The 15411-nt window shown below is 36.8% G+C and overlaps 1 protein-coding gene across 1 annotated transcript in view; it reads right to left on the bottom strand.

The window, feature by feature from the left end:
- The window catches only part of LOC122106931 (transmembrane protease serine 11C-like), a 42467-nt gene that overhangs the window by 2825 nt on the left and 24231 nt on the right, over nucleotides 1-15411 (bottom strand). The window contains exons 6-9 of the mRNA XM_042678499.1: nucleotides 8911-8949; nucleotides 5079-5250; nucleotides 3578-3837; nucleotides 1606-1748 (exon numbers count right to left, since the gene is read on the bottom strand). Coding sequence (XP_042534433.1) covers nucleotides 1606-1748; nucleotides 3578-3837; nucleotides 5079-5250; nucleotides 8911-8949 — 614 coding nt within the window. The remainder of the gene's footprint in view (nucleotides 1-1605; nucleotides 1749-3577; nucleotides 3838-5078; nucleotides 5251-8910; nucleotides 8950-15411) is intronic.

Below are 15411 nucleotides of genomic sequence, written 5' to 3' on the forward strand. Positions count from 1 at the left end.
GAAAAACGAACTTTACAACTTTGGTGGAGGGCGAGGGGAGGGTCGGGTGGGGGGAGGAGAGAAGTATGGGGAGGGATGGGAAGGGGAAACAACGAGGAGGCAACAATGCTTGATAAGAAATATACTCGTTATCTTGTCCATGTAATTGTAACTTCTTCTGTACGGTATTCTCACAATAAAAAAAGTATGATATTGATCTGTTGAAAGACACATTTATTTTTTCCATCCCTTGGCTAGGATGAGTAGTGCTACAATAAACATAGGGTACAGATATCTCTTTGAGATACTAATTTTATTTCCTTTGCATATATACTCTGAAATGGAATTTCTGAATTATATAATAGTTTTGTTTTTATTGTTTCAAAAAAACCCTCCATGCCATTTTCTATAATGACTATAACAATCTACATTTCCAAAAACGATATACAAGAGTTCCTATTTCTTCACACTCTTGCTGAAAATATTATTCATGGTCTTTTTGATAGTAGCCTTCATAACAGCTGTAAGATAATATTTCATTATGGTTTTAATATTTTACTCTGAGCATGATATTGAGAGCTGCTTTCTAATTGTATACCTGCTTTCCAATTGTATGTCTTCTTTGGAAAAATGTCTATTTGTGCCATTTGTAAACAAGATTTCTTCTAACTTTTTTCAATAATTTACATAAGGAATCAAATAAAGCTGATAAATAACTATATCATTAAAATGTTTAGGATAGATGAAGTCATTGGGAGTACTACAGAGTATTTAAAAATAATAAAACACTTGTGTCTACCTGTGTAAGGTAAGGAGTTATGAGGCTGAGGATGATGAGCTGAGAGGATTGGGGATTTAAGCTCTTCCTGATATCAAAGAATGGTTTAGACAGAAGACAATTGGAAGGAATGAAATATATAGAGATGATAAGTATGTACTGTAAGTAGTTGTTTCCATGTCTGCTGGCTCCTAGACTGCAAGAACATGCACTATTCATTTTAACTTCCCAACATATAACCCAGGATCTGTAACAATGAACAAATAAAATAAGCTTCTTCTTTAATTTACCACCAATTCTGCCTCCATGGATAACAGTACTTGTATTTTGTTAGCTCCAGTGCAATTGCTAATTACAAGCACATGGTGTAGCATGTTGAGGATGGTTTGCAACCATCAACACATGCTGTAGAAGATGGTCACTACTAGGATAAATCAATATTTGTAAAGAGCTTAAAAGAGTGCCTGTTACATAGGGATGCCATCTAAAGTTTGTTAGATAAAGAAAATACTTAGAATGCTGGAGCCAGATTGTGAATGTTCCATGGTTGCTTGGTTTGGTATTAGTATTAGCTATGTGTTTCTCAGTGAAAGATAAAAATCATTATATTCTACTTCATCTCTCTATTGCTTACACAATGGGTCTTACCAATACCCAAAGCTTCTTATAACAGGAAGCATGATTTAAAATGTCAGAACATTAATGAAATTTATATTAATGGTATAGTTTTAATTATATGATGGGACCAAACCAACCATAATCAATATTTTAAAAAAATCTGAGAAAAACAAAACAATTGTAATCGTAAAACAAAAAATATATATTGAATATAGACGAGGCAGATTTACCTGGCAGGCATCTACACGTCCTTGTAGGAACCCGGCACACAGCATTCCAGGGGTGATGACTCCACCATATACTTTTCCACTGTTGCATGTCTTATTATCTATAATCTTCACTGATGCTTTTTGGAGTATATTAGGAGTTTTTCCTAAAACAAAAAATTACATTGCATTATTTTTTTTTACTAAAATTCAATTTTAGTTTTTCTAGATAGGTCATTAAGATCTGAACTTAGCACTTTCAATTTCTAAGTCGATGTAAAAATATGTTTCTTAAGTGAACTTAATGTTTTCTCCTTACATTGTAACAAAGAAGCAAACAGTGCTTATGGACACTCTAAGCTATTGTTAAACAGTGTCATACTTAGAAATACTTAATGCATATAGCCAAATGTAATGGGCCTTTAACTTAGCTTAGAATTTTATATTTATTAAATGTACTCCTTAAAATAATAAAAAGTTCATAACATGGAAACATGCTTCATGGTTGTTAGCTAAATTTGTTACTGTAATTCTTCACCCTGGAATTAATTTAGATATTTTGAAAAGTATTTTATGAGGGGTCTGGGAAGGTGGCTCAGTTGTAGAGTGCTTGCCTAGCATGCATGAGGTCCTGGGTTCGATTCCTCAGCACCACATAAACAGAAAAAGCTGAAAGTGGCTCTGTGGCTCAAGTGGTAGAGCGCTAGCCTTGAGCTGAATTGCTGAGGGACAGCACCCAGGCCCAGAGTTCAAGCCCCACAACCAACCCAAAAAAAGTATTTTATGAACTTAAGTAGCCATTGCATTATTAAGGTTATGATGCCCCCCCCCCACATACTCATATACAATCTTTACTCAATTAAGTATTGCATCCTAACCAGGAGTTTCTTGTTTTGTTTGATCAAAATGCTTTATCCACCTTGCATCATGGGTTCACATCTATAAGTTTACCTACTCTGGTAAGAAAAGTCCATAAAACTCCATCTTTAACTAACAAAAAGCCATACTAGAGGCATGGCTCAACTGGTAGAGTACCGGTTTTGAAACCCTGAGTTCAAGCTAGAAAGACAGAAAGGAAGGAAGGAAAGGAAAAAGGAACAAAGAAAGAACAAAACAAGCAAGCCAAAACAGTTCACTCTCCCAAATTCCCACCCCTTGGTATAAAGCATAATTTATAATGCTTAATTTATAATTTACTTATTTATAAAGCTTAATTTATAATTTACATGTTTCTTACATTTTGTGATTATTTTTGTGATTATTATATATGGATGAGCAGACAAATGAAGTGGATCAACAAATATTTGTAAAAGCTCCCCTTGTTAGGAAAATTATGCTAACAGCTCTTGGAAATTGTAATTTCTGCATTAATGATCCCATGGGTGATTTTCAGTCCATTATACATTATTCTCTTTAAAATGATTAAGAAAATCAGAAAAAATTCTTCTTCCTCCTCCTCCTCCCGCTCCCCCTCCTCCTCCTCCCCTTTCCCCTCTTCTTCCCCCTTCCTCCTCCTCCTCCTCCTCCTCCTTCTCCTCCTCCCCCTTCCTCCTTCTCCCCCTCCCCCTTCCTCCTCCCCCTCTCCCTCTCCTTTCCCCTCTTCTTCCCCCCTTCCCCCATCCTCCTTCCTCTTCTTCCTTCCGTTGCTCTTCTTCTTCTTCCCCTTCCCCTCCCCTCTTCCCCCTTCCCCTCCTCCTTCTCTTCCTCCTCCTTTTGATTCCAGTCCCTGGAGCTTGTATTATGGCCTTGGCACTAGCCGAGAGCTTTTTTGTTCAAAGCTAGTGCCTCTACTGCTTGAGCCACAGCTCCACTTCTGACCTTCATGTAGCTTTTGGAGATAAGAGTTCAAAGACTTTTCTGCCCAGGCTGGCTTCGAATGGCAATCCTCAAATCTAAGCCTCCAAAGTAGCAAAGATTCCAGGCATGGCCCACCGTACCCAGCAATTCAAGTTACAAACAACCATTTTTCTGTAATGGAGGATGGTTCAGAACTCACCATCAGATTTCAATGTTCCCCAGCCAGTGACCACCACATCTGAATTGGGTGGGAATGTGTGATTAGTTTCAGGAAGACATACTCTTCGAATATTACTTGTGTATAATACTGGTGAAGATAGACGCACAACAGCAATGTCATGATCGTGTGCAGGGTAATGGTAATTTTCGTGAATTATAATATCCTTGACAGCTCTTTGTGTTCGTTGAGCACTCAAAAGAAGCCCAAAAGTAACATTCCATTCTTTGGGATCATTGGCACTAAAGAGAATAGATATGCTTATTAAAAATCCTCTATATTGGAGTTACAGAAATTAATTTCTTAGCATTTAAAAATAGTTATATTTGAATTCCTGTAGCATTTGTCAGTACTCATAATAAAGCTGTGTGTAACAGAAAATAATAAAAACGTTATCATGAACAAGCAAAATAAGCTCTGCTGAGAAAGATATCTGATGGAAAGTATATTTTATTTCTTGGTTTCAACAGAGAATACTAAAGCGGATTTGGTAAGATTCATATGACAAACATAAAATAGATTAAATAAGAATCAGACAAAGATAGGAAAATTTAAAGAAAGAGCCTATTTATTTGTTTTAATCTTTGAAAAGAATGAGGAAAATACTTTGGAATTTGTATTTATTATTTAAAGATTTGTACATGTAGTACTGAAAAATAGTGCTGCTAGAAAAAATTCAAACTTTCTACTAATGTGATAGAGTCAAGTAAGATTTTAGAGAGAAAAACAATGGAATTAATGAAGATAACAATTATAAGTTATTAAAAAGTATTTTAAGCAAAATGGAGCAACTGTTGAGTGTGAAAATAAATCCTTTAAAACCATTATCACTTCAGCTAGACATGGTGGCATATGCCAGTGGTCCTAGCACTCAGGAGACAAGAACAGAATAGTTTGGAATACAGAGAGAATTCAAGGTGATCTGGGAAAAGATGGCTTTGTCTCAAAAAATTAAGCTTCTGTGTGTGTGTGTGTGTGTGTGTGTGTGTGTGTGTGTGTGTGTGTGTGTGTGTGTGTGTGTGTGTGAGAAGAGGTTGAGATTAGTGATCACAAAGCTTCATTTTAAATAGGGCTGAACATGTGTGGACCGTAATAATGTGAGGAAGACATAGAAGACCGTGTTTAATTTGAGATTTAAGGTTTTTAGATAATATTCAAGTACATGACTCTAAACTAATAGTTCTCAATTAGGTCATTTTTGTCCCCCCACATTTGGCATTATTTGAGGAAAACTTGGCTGTCGATAGTGAGAAAGGTTCATGGTGAGAGAGGGCAGGAATACTGTCAGAGTTACTTATCCGGTCCTGTAGTACCACTCTTGACAAACCATGCTCTAGACTGACTATATGGCCTACTTTGCTTATTAATCAGTAAGTAACTTTGAGGTGATATGTGACAATATATTCAGCAGTTGGAAGCATAGTTATGTAGCCATATTGCTAAAAGATACTAGATTGAGCACTGTGTGCCTTTGAGAGCTTACTTTATGAAACAATGAGCAGCAGTGACAAGCCAGCTATTGCTAATGAGTGTAGCTCCACATCGGTGGATATGATTTTGCTGAAGACTAGCTTGCCAGGGCCATTCTCCTTCCTCTGCATTCTGCCCGCCTGCGATTTTATTGCCAGAAGGAGTAATTGTGCGCTGTCCACAACCTGTTCAAAATAGAGTTCATTGCTATGAATATTTCTTTGCGTGCATATTAATATAGTAAACAGACACCCTAAAATTCCGTATGTGACCCTATAAACTCTGAACTGAGGAAAATCTCATAGTCTTAGAGAAGTTAGGATAGATTTATTATGAAATGAGATTTCCTGAGAGTTCATTCAAAATATATTGACATTTTACTCTAAACCTATCATTCACCTATACTCTCTGTCTCTGTTCTTACTATAAAATAATTTAAGGGATAGGAGAATTGTAGGTTAGATTTCAAAAGATGGTAACTGTGTATGATACTGAGTTACCCAGGGAAATGTTGTTTTTTAAAATAATGTGAAGCCCTTGTAAAGCAGGGAGCGCTACGAAAATATTAAGGTGAAAGTGTAAGTGAACATGAAACTGAATGAGAACTGTCAACAGTGTAGAAAGAAATGGGGTCCACTCCAGTCACAATATTTGGATAAAAGAAATGACACAAATCAAATGGCTTCTGAAGTTATGTGATTCTATCAGTCTGGATTGTGTGTTTTATGTCTGTTTAGATTCAGAAAATGTGCTGGGGCTGGAAAGGTAGCTCAGTGGTAGAGCACTTGCCTTGCATGCATGCATGCCCTGGGTTTGATTCCTCAGCACCACATAAGAAGAAAAAAAAAAGCCGGAATTGGTGCTGTGACTCAAGTGGTAGAATGCTAGCCTTGAGCTGAAGAGCTGAGGGACAGCGCCCAGGCCCAGAGTTCAGGCACTACCCCCCTCAAAAAAAAAGAAAATGTGCTGGACTTTAAAGTCCACACTAACTATACAACTTGATTTTCTCCTTTTTCCTCTGATTACCTTGACTGACCTAGCTTTATTTAGATTAAAGCACCTATTTTGTCTCTTATGGTACCTTTTAACTAGAGCAGAAACCCTGTCTTCAGGACCTACTACTGAGAACATATTACACATGACTCATACAGAGACAGTTTTGTACATCATCTCTACAGGAAATACTTGGCAATGTTGGAAACTTTTTTACTATCAAATTTAGGTGTGGAGGAGGCTACGTTATCCATTAAGAAAGCTCAGGGATGCTGCTAAATATCTTAAAATACTCATGAGAGCTGCTGAAACAAAATGATCTAGCCTCAACTAAATAGTGTTCAAAGAATGAGGCACCCTGTACTAGAAAGTGAGAATATATAAGTAAGTTACAAAATTAGATAGTCAATGGCATCACATGTCACAGAAATGTTAGTTACATATGTTTAGATACACTTAGTGATATTCTTTCCTGAGGGCGGAGAAGCATTAGAAGTCATACACACTAAAGTCTTGAAACTAGACCTTAGGCTTATACAATTTTTGTTGTTGTTGTTGGTGGTGGTGGTTGTGTGGCTTGAGCTCTGGGCCTGGGCGCTGTACTTCAGCTCTTCTTCTAGCATTCTACCACTTGAGCCACAGTGCCACTTCCAGTTTTCTGGTGGTTAATTTCTGGTGGTTAAGAGTCTCACTGAGTTTCCTGCCCAGGCTGGCTTTGAACTGCAATCTGAGGATTTCAGCTTCCTGAGTAGCTAGGATTACAGGCTTGAGCCACCGGGGCCTGGCTAGGTTTATACATTGTTTTTAACTTTATATTATTTTCGAGTCACCCAAATCTCTGGATGTTAAAGCTGAATTACAGCCTTTGTGGCTACTAATACTGATGAGAACTCTTACCGTGACTCATTGAATGTAACTCCCTTTCTTTTCTTTTTTCCCTCCCTTACCAAGGATAAAACAATCCACAGCGTAGAAGTTTCCTCCCTATCCTCCCTCCTACCTGGGCAACTCCTATAGGAAGTTGGCTTTTACCCAACTTCCTTCAGAGCAGTATAAAAACAAAGATGCTTCTCTATGGGATAGAAATTTCCCCTCGGCAACTTGACTTCACTGTTTCAGCACTTACTCAGAATTCTCACTTAATTTCTACCCTTGGGTTAACTTCTAAGTTCTCATTTACTCATGATGGTAGTGTTGGTTAAGCTTGTAGTCACCACTTCTGTGATAGTTTGTTGTTACATCTGTGGAATATAGTACCCCATAGCTTACTTACACCAAAAGAAATTATGTGGTAAATTTCAATAATTTAAAGAATATAATGAAGGTTGTTTGTTGACACTTTTCAGAAACATTGACCAGATCTATAGAACTCTTATTGCCTTTCTGCCCTTCTTATTTATCTACACTCCATTTTCATGTACTTTATTGTGCCATACAGAAACTCTATTTTTCTAACTTTGTTTTTTCTTGCCTAACTTGCTTTTTTGTGGTGGTATTAGGGATTGAATTTAAGGCGTTGCACTTGCCAGGCAGAGGCTCTCCCAATGGAGCCACTCGCCAATCCCTTATTTTCAAGGTATAGTTTCACTTACGCATGCTCTAGTCTGGATTATGTTTCTCCTACTTGTTCTTCCTGTGTCACTGGGGCTGACAGGCATGTACCACCATTGTGCTTCCCCCTAGCAGGTGTGTGCCACTGAGCTCAGCTATTAGTCTTGAAAACTTTTATGCCCCAGCTGGCCTTAAACAAAATTCCTCTGAGCTCAGTCTCTAAGTTAGCTAGGATATCAGGCTTTAGTCACCACACACCAGGCCCCTTGTTGTTGTTTTTTTTTTTTTCACTTAAAATATTATCAGATCAATCATAAGCCAAGTCATTCTGAATTCTTAATATAAAGGATTGTTCAGTATTCAGGCTGAGTAAATATACAAGTCTATGATTTTTTTCTCATCCCTGACCTTATGCTTCTTTTTAAGTATCTGCTATGACCCTTCCAGATTTGTAATTATTGTGTTTTTACAAGTATTAGATATTCTTTGGAATAATTCACATTAAAATACCATTAAATTGCTTGAGGATTGGTTCAGTTGAAATCTATGAGAGAGAAAAATAATGTAAGACAGCTTTGTGTTTTTTGCCCAGGTATCTTCAGCATAATTATGCTGTGATCCAGGTTGAGTAAGAATGAGTGAGGTCAGTGTCTCCTGTCTCTGTAAGAGCCATTGAATCCAGTAGGTACAATCACTCTCCTTACCACTGGCTCTACTCCCAGTAATCTAGGGGATCCTATTTCCAGGACAGGTAGTAGGAAAGTGGCAGCACAATGCCTTGCATAGAAAGGAAGACCCTTTTTTCATAATGGACAGCTTTCTTCTCTACTGTTTTCAAGATCTCTGCTAGGATTAGAATTCCACTCAGTTGGTAGGCCCATATTATTCATAAGTAATAGAAAATATATAGAAAATATAAATGACTGGTACCAACTATGTGCTTACTGTGTGCCCTACCTTCACAGCAATTTGAAGTGAGGCTTTGGGAAGTTAAATATATGTATGTAAATTTATTCAGTTAGTGTGTGCTAGATCTCACACACCTGAATCAAAACTCACTTGCAGCTGATTATACTTTTTAGGTTCTGTGCTAGCCTTTCCTGCCTTTAGGTCTTCTCTGCCATCATAGTATGTGATAATGAGTTCCACATTTTAAATTCAGGATATCAGAGAAGTTAAGGTCAATTGAGGTAAGCATCATACAAGTTTCTCAAAATAGCCTTTATGAATATCACACAGAGTGCAGGTGGAAGTCTTTTTTGGCATTCAAGGAAAATAGAGTTCTTTGTTGGTGAACTTACATGTATGGAGAAGATTTTCTGCTATTGGCATCGCAATGTCTAAAAGACAAGGGAGAGGAAAATTAAAATAGCTACATTCTATAAATAGGTTACATTAATATTGACAGTTTCATTTCATTTTTACAAATTATTCATTTTTACAAATGTTTTATAACCAGAATGTTTTTATTTTATCTTGGGTATACATTTGTACATTCATAAGTTAGTGGAGAAAGTAATAAAATCCTTGAATTCATTCTTCTATTTATTCCTTAGACGACTCAAGTTCCTAATTGTCAGTTATTTGAAAAAGAAGAGTGATTGTCAAAAGTAACTGAAATATACGAGAAATATTGACAGTATACAAGGTTGTACCTTAACAAATAATGCTAGTAATAGGACAAAAACACTTAAATTGTTATATTTTGGGTGTGTGTGTATGTGTGTGTATAAATGCGTCTCCCTCTATGTATAGTCCTATTAGTACTGTTTGCGGATTAGGTTTCAATTATTTGGTGACTCTCATGTCCCATTCTTTTGGGATTAAGAAGAATGTAATTCAGCAATGAGGCAGACTTGAATATTATCAACTCTTTCCTAGATAGATATATCACTTTAGGGAATATTATAGAATGAAATCATTTATACATACAATTTTGCTATGTGGTCTTTAAACTTTTTGAATTCATGTGAAAAATATATGAAAAAGGAGACAAAGCAATGAGTCATACTCTAAATTTTAGACACACTGTAAACTCACTAGCTTTTTGTATTTTAAGAGTTGTTCAATAAAGCATCATTGGGTGTTGTATGAATTGCAAATTATAAATGTCAATGCAGGTTTATTTTTTAATATGCTCTTTGACTTCAATAAGTCTAGGAAGGAGTATCCAGCCGTACATGCCTATTATAGTTACACACTCTTAGATTAGGTTGCACAATAAAATCTGAGAGACAATAAAAATCCTTCACCAGAAAGTCTACCTGTCTAAACAAAAAGACAAGAATCATTCAGCAGCCAGTTGGGCTGAAAAGGTATGAGACACACCTACTTGAACAGAAAGCTGGTATAGTTTCATCCTATTCTTCACAGATTCCTCCAGAAGCTTTTTGTTTGATTTGATAATTTTAGAGTTTAAAGTTGAAGATTTTATGCTTGATGCAATATACTAATTTGGGGGATAGAGGCATATGAGAAGGCTTCGGATCAATACCCAGTACAGCAAAGCTAAAAAGATGTGTGTATACATATGTATGTTTATAGGTGTGTGTGTGTGTGTGTGTGTGTTTGTGTGTATATATATATATATATATATATATATATATATATGCACATATATAGATGAGTGGGTAGCAGACTAGCTGCCATGAATAGGAAGATGACTTATACCATCATCCTTTTGGGCTTAACCGTGATTTCACTGTTGGGTTTCCTGCCTTTTAAGTCCCTTGGCTCAGGCTGGAACACCTGTAGGTTTACCTCTGAATCAAGAATTCAGTAGTACAATCCCAAGATACATAGTTCCTGCTATACCACATGAAGGAAGAAATAGAAGACAATGGCATAGGAAATAAAGGATAACAAGAAGGCTGAGTATAGTGGCACACACCTATAATTCTAACACTGAGGAAGCTGAGCTATAAAGATGTTTAGTTTCATGCAATCCCATTTGTCCAACCTTTCTTTGATTTGTTGTGTTTCTGGGTCTCTATTAAGAAAATTTCGGCCTGGGCCAAGGAAACCTAGGGCTTCTCCTATTCCATCCTGTAATGTTTTCAGAGTGTCTGCTTTGACTCCGAGGTCTTTGATCCATTTAGAGTTGATTCTGGTGCAGGGTGATATATAAGGATCTAGTTTTAGTTTTCTGCAAGTAGTTAACCAATTTTGCCAGCACCATTTACTGAAGAGGCTGTCTTTCTTCCATTCTATTTTTTTAGCTCCCTTGTCGAAGATTAGATGGCTATAGGTCTGTGGGTTCATTTCTGGGTTTTCAATTCTATTCCATTGGTCGTGAGGTCTGTTCTTGTGCCAGTACCAAGCTGTTTTGATTACTATGGCCTTGTAGTAGAGTTTGAAATTTGGTATTGATATTCCTCCAGTACTGTTCTTTCTGTTGAGGATCGTTTTAGCTATTTGGGGTCTTTTATTGTTCCATATGAATTTTTAGATTGCCTCTTCTATTTCCTTGAAGAACGAGGTTGGAATATTGATAGGTATCACATTGAATTTGTAGATAGCCTTGGTAAGTATTGCCATTTTCACGATGTTGATCTTTCCAATCGAAGAGCATGGGAGTTTTAGCCACTTTCTAAGAAATTGCAGAGCTTCTGCATGGCAAAGGACATAGCTAGCAAGATTAATAGAAAGCCCACGGATTGGGAGAAGATCTTCACTAGCCTTACAACAGACAAGGGTCTCATATCTAAAATATACCTGGAACTCAAAAAATTAAATTCCCCAACAATAAATATTCAAAGAACTGCCCAATAAATAAGTGGGCTAAAGACTTAAAGAGAAACTTCTCTGAAGAGGAAAGAAGGATGGCCAATAGAAACATGAAGAAATGCTCAAGTTCCTTAGCCATAAAAGAAATGCAAATCAAAACAACATTGAGATACCACCTCACTCCAGTTAGAATGGCTATAATCAAGAATTCTAATAACAACAGATGCTGGAGGGGATGTGGCCACAAGGGAACCTTACTGCATTGTTGGTGGGAGTGTAAACTTGTTCAACCACTTTGGAAAGCAGTATGGAGGTTCCTCAAAAGACTCCACATAGAGCTCCCCTATGACCCAGCAATCCCACTTTTGGGCATTTACCCAAATGATCACAAACAAGGCCACACTAAAGCTACCAGCACGACTATGTTTATTGCAGCATTATTTACCATAGCTAAGATATGGAACCAACCCAGATGCCCCTCAGTAGATGAATGGATCAAGAAAATGTGATATATATACACAATGGAATTCTATGCCTCCATCAGAAAGAATGACATTGCCCCATTTGTTAGGAAATTGAAATACTTGGAAAAAAAATTATATTAAGTGAAGTAAGCCAGGCCCAAAGAAACTTAGGTCCCATGGTTTCCCTTATTTGCAATAGCTATTATATGTCTGAGACAAGCAGAAACGGTCAGATAAGTTGATGTTAGGGAAATGAACCCTAAGATATGTATTCAAATGTTTTTTTCTTTCAGGTGATTGTTTCTAACATATCTATAAGATTATTTCTTTGTTGCTTTGTATCTCCCTCACCCATGGTATAACCCCTGCTTTCACTGTATTTGATGTTGGTATAATTTGTGGAGGGAAAGGGAAAAAACAAATCACTTAACTATGGATACAGGTGGATCCATTGAAACAATGAGATGTACAAGTCGTTATGTGGAAAAACGAACTTTATAACTTTGGTGTGGGGGGAGGAGGATTGGGTGGGAGGGCAGAGGGGGGAGGATGGGAAGGGATGGGAAGGGGAAACAAAGGAGGGGGGTACAATGATTGATAAGAAATGTACTCATTATCTTCCCCTTGTAATTGTAAACCCTCTGTACAGTATTTTCACAATAAAAAAAGAGAGATATTTAGTTTGATGTGAGTCTGGGCTACATAGTGAGAACCTGTCTTAAGAAAGCGGGAGTGGATAATAAGAAAAAAACACACAAAAAACCCAGCTCAGCCAGGCGTTCGTGTTCACGCCTGTAATGCTAGCTACTCAGGAGGCTGAGACCTGAGGATCATAGTTCAAAACCAGCCTGGGCAGGAAAGTCTGTGAGACTCATATCTCCAATTAACCACCAGAATACTGGAAGTGGCACTGTGACTCAAATGGTAAAGCGCTGGTCTTGAGCTGAAGAGCGCAGGGACAGTGTCCAGGCCCAGAGTTCAAGCCCCACGACCAACAAAAAACAAAAAGCAAAACCAAAAAAAGCTCAGCAAATACATATTGCTTTTCTTTTATTGATGTATCAATGATTAGATGTGTATATGCCCTCAGTAAATTTAGAGGTTGGCAAACAAGAAACACAGCCCAATGGATAATTGAAATCAATGTGATAAATGCTATTATAGAAGAATGCATAACAAATTGCACAACCAAACAAAAGCATTTAGCATAAAGATAAAAGAACTCAAAATGCTGATAACAAATATACCTTTGGAAGAGAGTCAAAACATTTATTTACATGGCAAAGTAGACATCATTCACAGTCTATGAAATATTGGATTGGAAAACAATGCTAAATGTTGTAAAGTCTGTAGTGTAGCAGGTCCATGACTAGAGTTCGGAAATAAGAAATGCAACCTTGGATGTAGTTATAAGAATGAGTGCTCCCCCAAAAGTCTGATTTCAAGCTAACTTCAAGCTGACATTTTTTTTTTCCTTGAAAGTAAAAATCTGAAACAATGACAATTAAGCTATACTATTCTAAGAATAGGGAAGAACTTAACAGTAGTGTTGATTTATTTATCACAAATTTTGTTTATATTTATAGGCTTATCTGTATTTAGGTAAATTTATTTCTTCGTGTGAGTCCAAATGCTAAATTTGTTGATTAATTGTACTTCTCATAGGGTTTTCTTAGCGTTATAACATGAAAGAATGTAGAAGAATTCAGTTTCATTCTCTTACAGAACATAGAAGACATTTAAAGTGTTCAATGGGTAGACTTCTGAAAAGAAAAATCCTGAAGCACAGAAATCCTCTTCCTCCATAAGTCTTTATTCATGATGTTTTCATGAATTGGAAAAAAAAATTCCCCTGGAGCATAGTATGGCCAGTCTGCATGAAGAAGCACAGGAACAGAGCTGGCTCTAAATTCTGGTTGCACAAAATCTGAATCTTTCACTCATTTCAGGTTTTGTTTATCAGCTAACTGAATATTTTGCCCTCACTAAATGCGTTTATTTGTATTTCTTATTGCATGGAAAATGTCCTTGTGGTTAGTCATGAATTACATATCATTTGTCATTTCTTAGCGTGCTGGAGGTTAGTTTTTTTTTAATAGCATATACCTTTAGTTACTACTTCGAAAGAGAAAAGCGTAACATTTATATTAGGTCAGTGTAAATGAATGATGAGTTGTGAGTACGGATGGTAGTTTTAACAATGGAACTGTTTTCCATTTTTTAAACTTTTTTTAAATTGTTTTTGTTTTGTCAGTTGTGAGGCTTGAACTCTGGGCCTGGGCGCTGTCCCTGCGCTCTTCAGCTCTAGCATAGCGCTCTGCCACTTGAGCCACAGCACCATTTTAGGTTTTCTTGTGGTTAATTGGCGATAAGAGTCTCACGGACTTTCCTGCCTAGTCTGGCTTTGAACCGCGGATCCTCAGATCTCAGCCTCCTGTGTAGCTAGGATTATAGGTGTGAGCCACTGGCAGGAATATTAATTTTTGTTGGATATCTAGTTTTATTATATATGCTTTTTCTATAACTCAAACCACTGTGGCTCTTTGCTTTAGAAGCAGTGCAAAAGGCTGCTCTACCACTTGAGCCAGCACCACCTCTGGCTTTTTCTGTTTATGTGGTACTGAGGAATTGAACCCAGGGCTTCCTGCATGCTAGACAAGCACTCTGCCATCCAGCCACATTCCTAGCCCCTATTGCTTTCTTTAGATCTTACAAAAATATGTAGTAGTAGAGTTTAAATCCAGAGCTTTTGCTCTATCACTTGAGCCATAATACATGATCTCTCAACTGAGGAAACTGGTCCTTAAAAAATGAATGATAGATGTCAGCAGATCGCACTCCTATAGTGTGATACTAGATACTAAGGAGGTTAAGACCTGAAGGATCGAGATTCAAAACCTGCCTTGGCAGAAAAGGCTTGAAACTCCTTTAATTAACTAGCAAAGTGCCAGGATGGATACCATCTATGAGCCGACAAAGATTGAATGTACTGTGACTGTAGTATACTGTACAAATATATGTAAATTAAACAGTGAGACTTACTGAAATTGTTTTAAGAAGAAGGAGGGTAGAAGAGAAGGACTGACATAACTGTTGCAAAATTATATAATTTTTTCCTGTGATAGAAAAGAAGAAAATTATTAAAAAATAAGAAAACAATGTGGTAGGCCATTTTTTTGGTAGGCCATTTTTATTTTGTGGATGTGTATTTCATGTACCCTACTGATAATGATCCCCTTTATTATTATGACCATATTATCATTTATACTTAAAGCATCTTGACAGTACCTAATGTGTGCTTGCATTTTTTAATAATAAATATTTCAAAATGTAAACTGAAGACTACATTTGAAAAATACTTAAATAGCGTGACATGGATCAAGATGTATTATACTCACGCCCTGACTTATGGAATTGAACCCTCTAGGTACAACTACTTAATAATAATGGCAGTAATAGTAGTAGTAATAATAAATAAAATTTGAAACTAGAATCTAAGAGCACAAAAATAGAAATATTATCTTTGTAGAAAGATATTCTGGAACACCAACAGGTACAAGTGTCCACATATTTGGGAGATAATACCATTTTGTCTCTAATGTAGTCAAGAAT

Source organism: Dipodomys spectabilis, unplaced genomic scaffold (assembly GCF_019054845.1).
Source record: "Dipodomys spectabilis isolate Male_0828 unplaced genomic scaffold, ASM1905484v1 ptg000043l, whole genome shotgun sequence".
Lineage (NCBI taxonomy): Eukaryota > Metazoa > Chordata > Mammalia > Rodentia > Heteromyidae > Dipodomys > Dipodomys spectabilis.